Source organism: Megalops cyprinoides, chromosome 10 (genome assembly GCF_013368585.1).
Source record: "Megalops cyprinoides isolate fMegCyp1 chromosome 10, fMegCyp1.pri, whole genome shotgun sequence".
NCBI lineage: Eukaryota > Metazoa > Chordata > Actinopteri > Elopiformes > Megalopidae > Megalops > Megalops cyprinoides.
Genome location: NC_050592.1, coordinates 33033362 through 33049474, shown reverse-complemented (window position 1 = coordinate 33049474; position 16113 = coordinate 33033362). Strand labels below are relative to the sequence as shown.

The 16113-nt window shown below is 40.1% G+C and overlaps 1 protein-coding gene across 1 annotated transcript in view; it reads right to left on the bottom strand.

Annotated features, from left to right (window-relative positions):
* The window catches only part of zfpm2a (zinc finger protein, FOG family member 2a), a 137616-nt gene that overhangs the window by 35936 nt on the left and 85567 nt on the right, over nt 1–16113 (bottom strand). The window contains exon 5 of the mRNA XM_036539175.1: nt 8616–8727. Within this exon, the coding sequence (XP_036395068.1) occupies nt 8616–8727 (112 nt within the window). The remainder of the gene's footprint in view (nt 1–8615; nt 8728–16113) is intronic.

Here is a 16113-nt window from a genome sequence, read left to right as displayed (position 1 = left end):
CTAACTGCTAGCTCACCCCACTGATCATTTTCACATTAACCTCCCTTTGCGGCTGATAAAAGCTCTCCCCACACATGGCAGAAATGGCTCTCTCTGCAGGAGCAGCGTCTCTCACGCACTGTGGAGTCTTCTCTCCCGGCTCTAAGTTGCTGCTCTTTCCTTCCCGCTCTTCAGGCAGCTTAAGGAGGAGTTTCATCAGGGCTGGTCCCTACCCACTCCTGAGGGTTTGCTTCAAAGCACATAGGGAAAGCGTTTTACACCCCTTTACTATAACAATGCTGGTCTGGCAGGGCATGGTGTTCAAAAAGTATACACTACAAGCAAAATTAATCTGTGCAGCATTCACACACATGCGAGAACTCTCCAATGTGTGTGTATGCATGTGTGTGTGGGGAGGTGCTTTCAAATAATTCTCACTTTGAGAAATCTGTAAATATTGCATTAAAAATACATAACCACAAAGATTTGAAAGTAGGTTAAGTGTATTTAGTGGCATTCTAGTATTAAATATACATATTTGTTGAAAGCACATCTACAAGTCTTCATATCCTTATAAAATATTTCAGCTGTATGTTTAGTATGTACAATAACACATATGTAAGACTTTCAGCAACACACAGCAATAACATAGACAAAATTGTCCCCGTTGAACACCATTATTACCATTATTGTATTGACACAGTTATATCTTTCTTATTTACCCATGAAAGTTCTAAATATTACAGCATTCTATAAACAAATATAGAAATCAGGAAGAAAGAATAATAAGGTTTAACAGCAGACAGAATTATATAGTAGGTTCAAACCACATCAATATGTTAGAACTCATTAAATGAGAAACATTTCATAAATAAAAGAAAAAAATAAGTTACTCACAATGAAGTGGTAAGAAATTTTAAATCTCTTGCCCAGACAAGATTTTGTTTTGTCCTAAAAAGTCTCATGGCATTTTTCGATAAATACTAGGACCTCATAAAATACGTAGTACAGTTTAGGTACAAACTGGCCTTTACAGACAGAATAACCAACCTGAAAACGTTCTTACTGTACTTTTTAAAACTACTTCTGAATTAACTGAATATATGCACTCTGGTTTTATATCGTAATGAACAGAATGATAGCCAATGATTGTCACAGAGTTTATATGCAGTAATGACAGAATACCCAGCTATTTAGATAATATGAATCTACATCCACATGTCCCTCACTTACTTGTTTCCACATATGTAACTACCTAAATGTTAGTTCAAGTGTTGTACTCTGTTTGCAATAGACAAACTTATTGCAAGTTCTGCAGTCTTAGTTTCTATATTGGCATTAACTAATGTGTTTTTCAGCATCCTTTCTTTTGTTAAAATATGGAAATATCACTAAAGCTACTGTTCTCCTTAGTCATCTCTGCTACTATACTTGACAAAGGGATAATGGTTTTGAAGCATTAGCACTGAAGTCATTTTAACATTTACTGTACATGCTCATTGTACCTACTATGCTAACATTCTTTATAATTCTGCATTTTGTCATCTTTTGGCTGTGGTCAATTATGTTCCATTCTTGATAATTATGATGACGACTTCAAATGTAGCCATCATCAGACTCTACAGCCCACAGTCATTGCAATCAATCAACTTTCAGCAAGTAAACAGAGGCCAATGGCATGTACAGAATAACCTTAATGTAGCTGGTGGTTCTGTAGTTAGAGATTAAATCCACTATAGCTAACCTTGCATATTTGATGCTGCCCATCTAGCAGATGTCTAAGATATTCCACAACACTGAATGCCAAAGCTGCCAGTTTTTGCTAAATTTTAGCTGTAAGTAAGTGACAAGTTTTAGATTTACACGATCTTTATGATTACTGTTTTAGTTACTGTTTTAGTCAATTTAGTCAGATTTTTATGGGGAACAAGAGATCCATGGGGCCCATGTGATAATAGCTAGAGAAAGAGCAGAAAAGGACAGATAAAACTGAATGCAAGTTTGAAATACAAGTTTTCCCCTTTAATTATGATTAATATGGTCACAATCACCCAACTACTTCATACAACATGGCACACAACGCGCGCGCACACACACACACACACACACATTTAAACTTACTGACATATTTGTCACACTTAACTTACTGACATATTTGTCTTGTACATTGGTATATATAAAAATTAAGCAGTAAACATTCACACAGACACTATACATATAAACACTTCATTTCTTTGTCAACTGTAACAACTTCCTATAAACTGAACTGATGCTTCCTGTAGCTTAATAGCAAACATGGGGATCAATTTGATTGGACAGATTGACATTAACCATCGACATAAGCATCTTCCCACATCAGGTACACCATCACACTAAGACCAAACACAAGTTTACTTGTGCCTGTATGCCATACTAGCCTGTATGCTATACCGCCCTGCCTTCACCTATACACATGCCAAACAGCACAGTGCATTATGTGCCATTCCTAAGAAGTACAAGGCATACAACAGGTACTTCCACAGAGGTTTCTACCATTCCACAAGAGTTTAATATATCACTCTTATTAGCCACAATTCGAGCACAATGGTATTATAATTAATGGCCGCAGCTTGATTTAACACTGGCCTGACACGGCAAACGTGGGTCTGCGACACTTAAGCCTTACAAGGCATTTGAATATGCGGCGTGAATGGCATATTGAGAGATCTCCAGCAGAAGAACATCCCACGCCGTTTCACTTTGTGATCCTCGTTAATGAGACACCCTCGGCAGCACAGATACACGGAGCGGGCTGCGGCGCGCTACAGCCCAAGTCTGACACAAATGGCGCGTGTGTACTCGATTCCAACAGCGAAACGACAGACTGGTCTTTCATGCTAATGCTATGCTATTTTGCGGCGATGTCTGGTATTCCTTTCTCCCTGCATTTCTTTTTATACGCTTACAGCAGGTCTTGGGTTAAGTTTATATTTATTAACGGCATCAAGGGTCGTTATGTTTACCTCAGCGTTTTGTGTCATCGCTGTTGTTTCCATTTTTGATTTCGCCTCCGTGAGGTGATTTGTGGCAAACATGCAAAACTAGAACAGTGTTATACGTCTCCACTGACTAGGCGAAGCACCGGCAGTTGGGGGACAAGACAACGAAACGCAGTCTGCGGGAATTATGCAGATTGCTGTCTTCTGCCTCCTGCGAGTATAACCACGGCTGCCAGGACAGGCGCTAATCCGCGGCACCACACCACATAGAGTGAAAGTGTCAGAGTGCACCTTCTCAGCGTCCATACGGCTATGGTATCTACCCCCCGCATCCACCCCCAAAACTTTTTGCCACTTCCTGCAGAGCCGAGACCCCCCGCTGCAACTCCATGAGTCAGCTCACAAGCCATACTTTGCCACTTTAGCCAGACCGTACTGAGTTATCATGTGGCACAGCGCAATCAATTATTGTTGCAGCGGAATCAGTAATAATTTCCTAATGAAAATGATTCTGTTGATCTCTGTTGTATTTTAATTAAACATAATTACACTGCTGCTCAGAGCTGTGGTGCAGACTCCTTTAGGGTACAATTTTGTTTTAATACACTGATAATGAAAATTTACATTGTGTTAGTTGCTTAGTTATTATTCAGTCACACTGTTTCTCTATGTTCAAGATAACAGATAATAACCCTGGCACCTCCTATTTCCCACAGTCTGTTTAAAGGGAGGGTTGAAATTAAACAATTACATCTCCTTAACTGTTTAAAGTATCCCTACAAATCATGCTGTTATGTGCTGTCCTCAGCTTGTCTTTTACAGTATCCTTGAAGGAGTTAGTTTTCTCAAGCAATATACTGTAAAGAGAAAACTGAAAGCAACTGCATTATTATCTAAAAGCTTCGTAAATATTAAATAATTACGTGAAAAGGAAAAGTTCCATTTAAGTGCCATGAAATCTGTGCACAGGCAGAAAGGTCGAGTTAGTGACGTTTGTCGACACTCTGTATACTGCTGAGATTTGCACTAATGAACAATGCACAAAAGAAATGTAAGAAAAAAATTATCTGATTAGAAGGACTTACAAAACGTAAAATAATACAAAGACACCATGAATTAGTCTAATTTAACAGGGCCTAGGCTTATGTGATTGAGACTTGTTACACTGGTCATTTCTGGTGCTAATTTCCACTTGCACAAAGGCAAAGTTTCTCCAGTGGCAAGTTTGATAGATCTAACTACACTCTGCATAAGAGGCTTAAGAAAAAAAATTTAGGTGACCTTTAAACAGTAGGACGTAACATTATAGGACAGTGAATGAGCAAATGTAAAAGGGGTCTGATTTTAGATATTGGCTGCCAAGCACAATGGCTAAAATATACTATGGGAGAGCCACATGTGATAGTGGTTTCAGTAATGAGTAACATGGAATGTGTATGTGTGTGTGTGTGTGTATTAGGAAAACTGACAGATCCTGATATATTAACCCTGACCCTTTATGGAAGTTATCTATTGCTGGCTGTCACTGCTATTGTACTGTCATATACCCATTATTATGGTATAGACCTTATTCAGTGCCATCTACCTAATGTAACAGAGCTCTGGTCCAGGATGACTAGCCTCCCAGTATACAGTACAATGGGAGTTGCACTGTAATTCAGCCCCTGGTAGCAAAAATAACAGTTTAGACTGGGAATGCTGCAGTCACCTAAACCAGCATATTGTCAGTTTCTCTTATTTTCAGTTTCTCATGTGTAGATTATGTTTTATGTTACAACAGAATATATATATGTTTTATGTTATAACAGAATATATGTGTACTGTATTGATAGTATTTGTATGAAACAAGCTATCATTTCTCTGCCATTAAATATCACGTAGCACAAACAAAGAAGTGGTGATGAGTCTTGTTGGCTTCTCAGTGCCATTCCCTGTAATCTGTGATGGTTCTGATGTTAGTACATGCACTTTCATTTCATCACTGTGGTAAATTTGACTTGAACATTTGACATGTGCCGTCAACATGTGTTGAAATCAATCAGTCAAAATTCAGAGGGAAAATCAAACAGGCAGTGTAAAAACAACATGCCGTCACCTCCTCTGGACGACACCTCTCATCCTGCGTGTATGTAAGTATAATATTCCTACATGCCACTTTTGCTCCAAAACCTTCATATTCATTAGAACATGCGTTAAATTTTTAAATTTATTTTTCATTTTTTTAGTGGAGTAAAATCTCGACTTCCACACACACATCACTGCAATGTCTAATTAATCTGTACGCTGGCTGCCAGTTCCTTAAACTCCCGCAGTTAAAAGAAGCTGGCGAAGTGTGGAGAGGAGCATTGTGGGAGTTCCAGGTGGATTGCTCGATAATGAGTTATTGCAGGGAAGTGGAGAGTTTTAGTAATGGCTGACTGAAGGATGAGCTGGGGAGCTGGCTGTGATGTTAATGTAAAACAAACAGCACATGGATATGCTGATGCTGGGTACACAGAGAAGCACTGCCACATCCTCCATTTCTGGGGTTTTAAGTTATCTGCAAGGCTGTCTGCAGCTAAACACTTTATCTGCCTTTTCCTCTCTTAAAAGTGTCATTAAAATGACAAAAATATATCCTAAATATATTTAGTGCACATGCTGAAAAAGCAGCACACCGTTTTAGAGTTTTACACCACAATTATTGTATATATACGTAAATGTCTGAATGTGAATTTGCTTGCCCGTGTTCATATCAGTTTACAAGCATGCCTGTACATACACAGAGTACATGACTATTCTAGTGACCAGTTCTGACGGGTTTTGGTCAACCCTGTCCCCCAAGAACAGAGAATGGACATTACTGGTCATAGATTATGTATAGCTCTGTAGAAGGTCCATCATGACAAAAAGCATCAAAACAGAAGCTTAAAAAAACCCACATTATTGAATTAAATAGAGTGGTCCACAAAAATAATATAACACATGCACAGTAGAGCAGTCCCTGTTAAATTTCAAAGCACTGGTGATATCTGCGGTATAGTAAAAACATCTGAGGCACAATGATTAGTCAACATGTGTTTTTTTTGGTCACATGCTCTCTTGGGCAATTTCAGAGCTGCGGTACTTTCAGGGAGCAACCTGAAGGGGGCTCCACTCATAACGCCTGTGTTGCTTCATCCTCTTTATAGAGTGGACAGAACAGAAAATATGAGATCATTGGGCAGTGCACTGAATCAGTAGATTCATGATTCATTTACTGCATCTCTTCAATTTATGTTTCCTTTTTCACAAAAATGACAATCTGTGGAGCACAGAGCCCAGGATTACAGGGGCTGTCATAGCACAGGCAGGGGACAGCATTTTCAGGAAAGTGAACATTAACAATAAACTTGGGAGCTTGACACAACTCCTTCCAATGGCGGATGAGAGATATCACCAATCTTGCCCTAAATCAAAGGCTGTCTTGACCGCATATTGGCTGAATTCCAAGCAGCAAAGACATGCCGACAGACAGAGCTGTAGAAAGTCAGCTTCATTTGGAACGGAGCCAGCCACATTTGATTTCAATTTACAGTGGCAAAACCGGAAATAAACAGAGATTTGCCACAGTGGCTGTGAATAGCTCAGCCAGCCTTCTTGAACACAAAAAAAACAAGGATGAGACCATGACAACTGTTAGGGACTAAATATTGAAGGCTTCTTCCCTTCACCCTCGGCTACATGCAGAGAGTCATAGCTAGGAGTCGTAGCGAGTCACAGAAGCATCTGCACATCAACGATCTGACTGCTGTCCAATGATTGTTCATTGGCAGTTCAGTCAGTCTGAGAGGGGAATTTTTTTAGTACTGCAAAGGCAAAGCTTCTGATGCCATGCAGGCACATTCGCGCACATAACGAGTAACGTTTCAGCATTTCGGTTTCCGGTTATGTTTACGCCAGTGAATGACACACGCGGTGACAGTATGTGACAAAGTCAGTTTTTAATGAGCCAAAGTGTAGCGGGCAATTAAACTGGCATGCGTTATAGCTTAAGGTGACAGCGCTTCATCTGATTCGGTGCCAAATATGGAGAGGGTGGCGGTCACATGATCATTGCACTGTAGAAAGTAAATACGATGGGAGATGGGAAATTACAGTCTTAAGAGAACAGTCGAGAAATCCTGTTACTTCCCCCTTTTTGTTTCATATATTCTCTCTCCTGGCTAAAAGATTAGAAGATTTTAAAGAACTGCATAATCTTCTTTAACAGCTTATCAAAACTTTAATGATTTGATGATAAAGAGCACAAAGTTAAGTAGCCGGTTAAGAGGATAACTCCCCAGTGCAGTCTAGTGATTAGTAGATGAGAATTGGGAGAGTGAAAATCCGGGTTGCAAATCCCAGTTCTGCCACTTATTCACTTTGAGGGGAAGAAACTCCATTTCGGCTCGGGAGCCTCATCACGGAGTAATCGTTCTGAAACTGATAAACAAGACTGACTCATGTCCTTTTGGATCCTATGTTGTCTGCATTTGCTTATTTATGTACCAGTCCCGAGCTATGCCCGTCAAAGAGCCAATTAGTGCGTTTGTATAGTGATATATATTTCCGAAGGAATAACACGCTCTGATACACAGAGGGGCCTTGAATGATTATGTCAGTGCCATACTTATGGGCATCTTACATGCCATAACTTGGCATGAGACACGCCTGGTGCACAGCTATATTTGAGACTGTTTTGGTGAGAAAGTGCATGTCTAAACCAAAAGTCCTCATCTTTCATTTGGAGTCATTTCCACGGTGATCATTTCCCTAGCTTTGACAGTGTGGTTTGGGCTGACAGCCTCCTCTTTCATGCATCCACTGCAGGCAGCCTGCTCATCTGACATTTTGAGACAACCAACACCGGGTGCAAATTATACATAACGTAGGCATACACACATAATTGGCTACCACGTGGTGGATGTAGTTCGCACTTGACAACATGTCTGTCCCACCATCTACAACACTGTGGGTGGGTGGGTGGGTGGGTTGGGGGTGGGGGGGTCTGATTTGAGGTTGTGTGAGTTTGTGCGTCTCAACCCCCAGGGGCTCTGGGGCTCCCTGACGTGGCCACAGATACATTTGGAAATTCTCTCTCTCTTTCTCTCTCTCCCTCCCTCTCCCCCACTCTCTCTTTCTATGCCTCTAAGCCTATTGTACTCCGGAGAATTGTATAGGAATGACAAGCCATGTTCGAATAAAAAAAAGTGAATTTGACAAATGAACACAAATGATTGGCAGGGTGTATTGTTATCCCTTTTGTCTTTTTTTCATTCAGTTGGATTGGTATCCAATGCACAAGAGCGTCATTCCTCTTTAATAAGATGTATGTCTTGTGTCACTCCACACACCAGCACAGATGGACTGGCTTGTCATTTCTGTGGAGCATTTTAGGTATGGATATCTACAGTTAGGTAAACAGAAAAGCCACCAGCGACAGCTCCAGCTTTTCCTATGAATCCAGCAGAACATGTGCAGAAAGGAAATTAAACCAATACATTAAAAAGGTTTGGTCCCAATTAGACTTTTGACTAGATAAAAGATGAAAGGAAGAGTGACTCAGAATGAAAGTGTAAAAAGAGAGAGAGGGAGAAGGGAGGGAGAGATGCGCGCGGCCGGCGGAGTGTCTGGCGGCCGTGGCAGGACCGTGCTTACCTTTGCTGTACACCACGCAGTTGTTTTTGTTGTCTTCCGCTCCTTGCCAAGTCACATCCAGCAGCCACCTGGGGCCCCCGCTCAGCGCCACCGGGACGGAGCTCTTCGTCTTCTGTACAGGCAAAGATAACAAACACTAATCATTTGCTTATTTCGGTGATTAAAGAAACTTTAATAAGCGCAAGTTCCGCTCCTCTTCGGCTCTGAAAGCCATAAACAGGCAATTTCATAAGCCGGGCCTGAGTTCCCTTCCCTTGCTGAAAAGATCTGAAAATTGAGAGAGTGGCTGGGGGCAGGCAGGGTGGGGTGGGGTGGGGTGCGTGTGGTTATGGGGGGGGGGGGGGGGGGGTGTGGCGGTGTCTAGGAGGGTGGGGGCCAGCTTCGCGGGCCCGCCTCCAATCTGAATGGCGGAATTATCATCGCGGATTTTTCCCAGTGATACCGTATCAGATCTCAGAGATTAGGCCGATCTCTGGTGGCGGGGAATTATGAAAGGGAATGCAGATGACTTTCAGAGTGAAGGAGGCGCGCGCTGAGAAGTGAACTTTAGGCACATTGTGCGTCGCTATCGGCAGGATCTCTCCATTTCCTGAAACGGGCAGGAAAGAATTTAAAGAATCAGTATCCATTTCAAAGGGCGATTGAGGTTACATTTTACAATGCGGGAGCAAATTATTCTGAATGTGTAACGTTATTTTTCTTTCGGGCTCGGGTCAGATGTGCCACTTCATGTTATTCCTATAAAATGAAAACAAGGAGATCGACCACAGCTACCAACCCCCCCCCCCCCCTACGGAATGCATTCACACCCAAATGTAGAGAGAGAGAGGGGCTGCACTGGCGCAGGGTATTCTATTTATTTTCATTAGATTTTTTTATTCTATTTTATTTTATTTTCAAATGGAATTTTTATACAGTGGGTAATGAAAGCCAGAGAGCATCTTCACTTTCACTGTGAGTGGAGAATGGCAGGCAGCTGGTACAGCTGCTTCTGTACAGTAGCCCATTACTCCCAGGCAAAATGTCCGTATTTCTAGGCCATTACTTTTTAACCCCGAGGCCTTCCTTCATTAGAGTGTTACAGAAATAGTTTAGCTAAGAGAAAATGGGTTGGAGTGCAATTTCGACACTTCATTTCTTTCTCCGTCTGAAATTGGCGGCCACTAGACACCATCCATCTCCCTAATGCAGCCCAGTGTGCCTCCTCCTCCTCCTGTATGCCACTTTCCAGTGGACACAATTTTCAAGGATAAATGCAAATGGCACATGTGACATTACACAGAAGGGGACGACCGAACAATTATTGCGCGATAAACTGAGGAGGGTGAAATCTAAGAACAAGTCTCTACTTTTTTTTTTTTAAAATTATTCAATAAAAAAATCCCCAAACCAAAGGAAGGAACGTACTGTCTGCACATTTTCAGAAGAGCACATCTGGGCTGTGGCATACATTGGGCTGTGGCACATCTGTGTGAGGTACACATGAAAGGCTGCCGGCCAAAGGAAAGCCATTGCTGTGTTACAGGGAAAGAGCTCCGCATTACAGATAGTAATGTGAAGGGTAACAGTGCAGGGGTGACCTCATCATTTATCAATTAGCCACATACATTAGCCAACTGATCACTGATCATGCACGGAGGCCACTGTGTTTCTATACTGAGCTCCAGTACACCGACTCCCTCAAAACTTCACCATGATTCACACTTCTAGTCATGGTATATATATACATATATACACACACATGTACCATATAGCATATACAGCATACCATAGACAAACCAAAAGTGAGAGGTCTCTACAATAAGAGCATTTAGTTCAGCATATGCTAAAGGACATATTAATAGAAGCCAGTGTGCTTAGCTGGAATAACATGACACACCAAACACACGACTGGTTCCTCACCCAGGCCTGCTGTGCAGTCCTGTGTGTACACAGGTAGCTTAGCACACAGCCTGTGTGGTGTGAGTGTTAACTGGTGTCATAACTTTAACGAATTATAAAGATCACTTTATTAAAAACAGAAAGGAAATTGTTCTATATTACTCCCAGGGCAATCACTTGTACTTGAAATAGTGTGGTCGACCAGTCTAGTGCAGTCATAGTAATAGAATGGATTGTGGTTCTCAGAAAGTTGTTTATGTTTCATATTTATATTTGTGTACTCCACTGGAGTCCACTGCCGTGTTTGCATTTTGTATTTGAACTGAAGTCTGGCATTTTTGTGTCTCAGGATAAATGAACATCGGTCAGATGATCTTATTCCCATATTGTATGGCTCAAAATTTGACTAAATTCTTAAATGGATTATGTGTGATCATTCAGCAAAAGCATGATGTGCAGTTTGGATGACCAATGAACATCCATGGGCATTTTTTCAAAAGGGCTGTGTTTTTGTGATCAGAGTAAGACAATTTGGTCTCGATGACTAACTGCGATCAGGCATTTTGTTGTCACAGTGTTAATGAGCTTTCCTCATGAGCCACGTTGACCTTTTGACTGGAATCTCACCAAAAATACACAGCCCCGCAGACAATCCTTGAAACATGTTCATAAAGACTCTCTGTCTCCCGGCTGCTGCTCAGCTAGATGACGAACAACAACTGTTGGCTATGGAGACCACATTTTTGGTTAGAACACAACTTAGACCATCTGTGCCATTGGGGATTAGTGTTGTTATTGAACAAAATTTAAGGTATTGTCTTTTAATTGAATGAAAAGGGTTTTATACAAAACTAGGTCTGGTTTGTTTCTGGTTTGTTACATGTAAAAATGGATAAATGTACAGTACATGAGTACTGATATTCAGTATAGCCCTGACATACACGTCTTTGATGCAAATCTGACAGACTTCTTTTCCCCACAATGTGTAAAGTTTTCTAGTTATAGAAATGGTGATTTACTTTATATAATAGTGCAGCTGTGATTATAAATTATTAGCTCCATTTGATGACATCCTTTTATCGTTAACATTGCAGCACAATACCTTTTTTCAGAGATTATATGAGAAAAGTAACAAGAGCTAGCTACAGTAGCATAAGTATAAGCTGGCTGTTATCTTAGAAGGCCCCTTACATCAGAGAATTAGCTTGCTAAATTGTTTTAATCTTCAAGGTTACAGTGTAAAACAAGCAAGAAACCTAATTCTTTTCACAATCCATAGAGACGGCAGTTTATTTTCTAGCATCCTTCTGCATCATATACACTAACCAACAGATACAATGATACAGCAAATTGTTAGCTTGCTTCCTTGACAGCTTTTCTTTCACAAACTACAAACTACATGTGCCAGACATAAAGGCTTGCTAGCTGGTTTCCACAGTATCTCACAAGTTTGTTTCTAAAACTGTTCAAATGACAACACAAGGATTGTGACAGTAATTATTGTGAATATTTTCATTTTTAATTTTAACACACATCATTTCCATATTCATTTTGAGTGAAACAAATTGCTAAGCTTTCAAATGACTGGGGAGTTAAAACATTTAATGTAGGTTTAAATAATAGGCTGTTCCTGGACATGGCCAGGGAATAGTAACAGTAGTGTTGGTAATTATTCTAATTAATGATGTTAATATTTAGTATTACTACATATTCATGAGTGAATAAAGTTGCAATACATCATCAGTGTTTTTTTTTCTTTTCTTTTTTGAACCACACACTGTCACAGCTATAGTCACCCACTTACTAGGTAGCACAATATGCTGTAATTTACTTTCTAAAACTGCTCAAATGCCAACACTAGTGATTTTTTTTATTATTTGTTTTAATAAGCCCTATTACAATATTCATTTTGAATAAAAGAAGAATTCAGATGGATGTGGTATGGTATTTGACAAGTGTGTAACATTAGCTTCGTCTCTGACGAAGCCTAGCCCCTCACAGCATTAAGAGGAGCCACACCTGTCCTTAGTTTTGAAGCCACAGCACAGCAGCAAGTGCACTGCTGAAAGGAATGAGTCAGGCTGTGACCTTAACTCCAGGATCGTATACTGACTCCTCTATTAGGGGTGCATTGCGGTTGGAGTCGAGGTGCTCCTGGCTGCCTTGCAGGTTGAGGGGGGAAACCTTGTTTACATGTAATCCCAACAAAAGACTCCCATGAACACGCAACATGGGGTTTGCGCCCAGTTCTCATTAAGAAATGCCAAACTGTGACACAATTAGACCACATAACAAATAAGAAGTGATCTTCTACAGGAAAAAAAGCCTTGTTCTATTTTCAAAGCGCCAGTTGACTTTTCAGTAGATCGAATATCTTTTGAACAGTGAATGCTGTATGCTGCTTTCCTTGTTCTTTCGCAGGTCTCTTATCCCACACTGGCAGCAGAACAGAAAGGCGCACGTAATTTGAGTCAGCTCCCATTTCTCATCTCAAATTAGGCATACAATAAACTCTTATATCTAAGCTAACCTGTACATCTTACACTCCTGTCAAAGGACTAAAGGAGACTGCCTGATTGTTGCCACGACGACTATCTAAAATGAAAATCGGATTAACCCTTTCTTGCGGCCCCAGACAGCAGCCATCTCTTATTCAGTAGTATCCTCCTTTTGTGTAGTTGAAATACTGGGTAGTAATGTGATGTTCAAGTTGCCACTGGTGTGCCAGTGTAAAAAAATGACTAAATCACACTGTTGTCAAAACTGAAAAAAATAAGGCAGATCTATGTTTATCCAGAAGAATGATACGTTGTCTCACAGCATTTAATTTTGTCAGAATATTTCTAAAAAGGGTTATCATTGTCTTTACTGTATATTTTAATTACTGATTACATTGAGTATTAACTGTGATTACATTTCATGATAATCACTCTTTGGGTATATTTGTTCACTTTCAGAAAAAAATCCAATTTTTAATTATTACAAATTATGATAGAAATACTTTCGCATAAGGAATTAAAAAAAACACATCTACCATTTAAAAGGAAGAAAATAAATATCCTGGAATACAAAAGGACAGCTCTCCTTTACCAAAGCCAGGTTTGGCATATGATGATGTCATGCGCAAAAGAAGGGGCGGCTTAGCTGCACAGGATAATCGCTGTGCACTGTAAATGCACAAATGTGTGATCTGGGCTAAGACACTGGGAGAGTGACAGGCATAAAATGCGTTTTTCTCCAAAGAGAAGGAGATCAGCCTCTCCTCCATCTCCTGTAATGAGCTGTGGAGCGGCTGGGTAATGCACACCAGAGTGTGTTCTGCACTGCTGTCAGAGCGGGCAGTCCTCACACACGGGGTCAGTGCCTTCAGACCAGGATACCTTCCCTCTCATTGTAAAATTAAGCACACCGATGTCCCCCCTCCCAAAGCAAAACTTCTTGATGAAATTAAATTATGAGATGAGAGGTCGGGAGCACTTTCATAGATTTTGAAGCCAACATGTGCATTTAAGCATATATCACATATAAAATGGATGTTCTCTTTTAGTAAACTTGTCTGCAAGACTTGCAGGCCACATATTTGAAGTGACAGAAAATATGAAGCTGCTCCCAGACATGTAAACATAACATAGCTACACTCAATATGGCCACTAAAATATGTGACCAAGACATAATGTAATGTATATATGTGCAGATAGAAATGTCCCATTGTAAACTTCGCAATAATACCTAAGGGTGACGCAAGTAACAGATGAGGCGGAATGGCTTTCACACTTCTCTATGCGGTTACACAATATGAAATATGGCTGCCAAGACACGTCAGCAAGCATATTTTAGTTCACATATCAAAATTACATCACATTAGGAAGCTTTCTGAAAAATGGATTTCAGCCAAACAACTAAACCAAATGCAATATGGCTACCGTAGCATATAACCTGGCCATTTGCCAATTCAGGTTAAAACAGTAAATTGAGGTTGTCTAGTAAATTATATTGGAAAATTCAAGGTCAAGTGTGTGCTAAAAGAGGAGAAATAGCTATAAGCACAGTATCATATCCATAATACATAAAATGATGCTGTTGAACCATCCCACACTAAAGGTGACTATAAGATAATGACCAAGAAGGGGGTTGCATCTGAACAGCAGGAAACACTGTCTTTCGGTGTGTTAGCGTACATTATGGGGTGTGGCCTCCACACTGCACTTAATTACCCAAAGAAAAAAAATTCCAAACCTGAATGAAAGCAGGTGCTATGAACACCAGAAAATATGTGAAACCAAATGGCAAGGAACATATGGGTCATGACCTTCAAACTGTAAAACATACTAACTTTGTAACTATACTTTGTTTTTACTGTACATTTAGGACATTTTTTCAGTATATGTATATGTGATCTGAATGTCCTAATATATTAAGTTTATGAATGGTAAACATTTGTCTAAAAATGCAATCACAGCTGCTTTTGTAACGGCCTGTGACCTGTGGTGACACACAGTTGCATATTTTGACTGTAGCCTTAGAGTGGAGGCTGCAGAAATAAGTACCTCATTCATGCCAAATTTAATCATAATTGATAATAGCGGCAAAATAGTTTTCACACACAGTAAAACTGCAGGCATACATACTTAAAAATTCCCAGCGACAACTAGGTTCAGCTTCTGTAGGTAAGCCTAAAGACTGGCCCCTGCAGATGACGATGAATAAGTGGTGTGTTGTATCAGTTTTTAGTGGTATTGTCCTTATTGGTCCTGAGACACACATAATAGCACTGCAAGTCAGAACTAAAATTCACTGTAATGAGCAAGAACAAAGTAGTTTATTATGTCAGAATATAAGCTTTGCTTACGCAAGCAAGGATTACAAAAATAATAAATAAAAAAGGAATATCAGGTTGCTTACAGAAGACAAGCTAAGAAGCATATTCTGCTACTATTCATCCCTCTACAGCAGTATCTGCAGTAATCTCCAACAGAGTAAGTAAGACCAGCCAAAAGAAGTGTGTATTGTGTGTAACATATGAATTATGGTTTAATTTTAAACTACCCTGCTCTTGACCAAATACAAGAAATATTCAATGTTTTCTGTCAAATGTACATCATGGCAAATTTTTAAAAAACAAACATGCAAAGAAACATAAATGGGTTTCTAACTTGACACTATAGGGCCTATAGCAAAGCAGAATTTCTAACTCAAGGACATAAATTATGTAACTGTGTAAGAGCAATTAATTCAACACAGGAACATGCAAGTTGTCCATGATTAAAAAAAAAAAAAAACACAGCTGCCTTAGCTGGATGTTCTGGTTAAACTACTTCCTTCCTCCACATCCAAGGTTTCAATATTCCCCTAGCCTTTTTCCTGGGGTCTGTTAGCCTCAGACGTGTAAAAGATACAGTGAGGAAAACAGTGTAGTCAGCGAGGAAGTGATTACAAACTGATGCTCCAAATTCGCTATAAAATGAAAATCAATATTTCCACAAGTTGCAGCAACATAAAAGATAACCTTCATTGATTTTTCTAGACTTGGGCCTCTGTGATAAAATCTAATATAAATTTTCAGCCACACGGATTTGGATCAGAGCGGCGCGGGGCGCGACGATAAGTTCCCTGCACA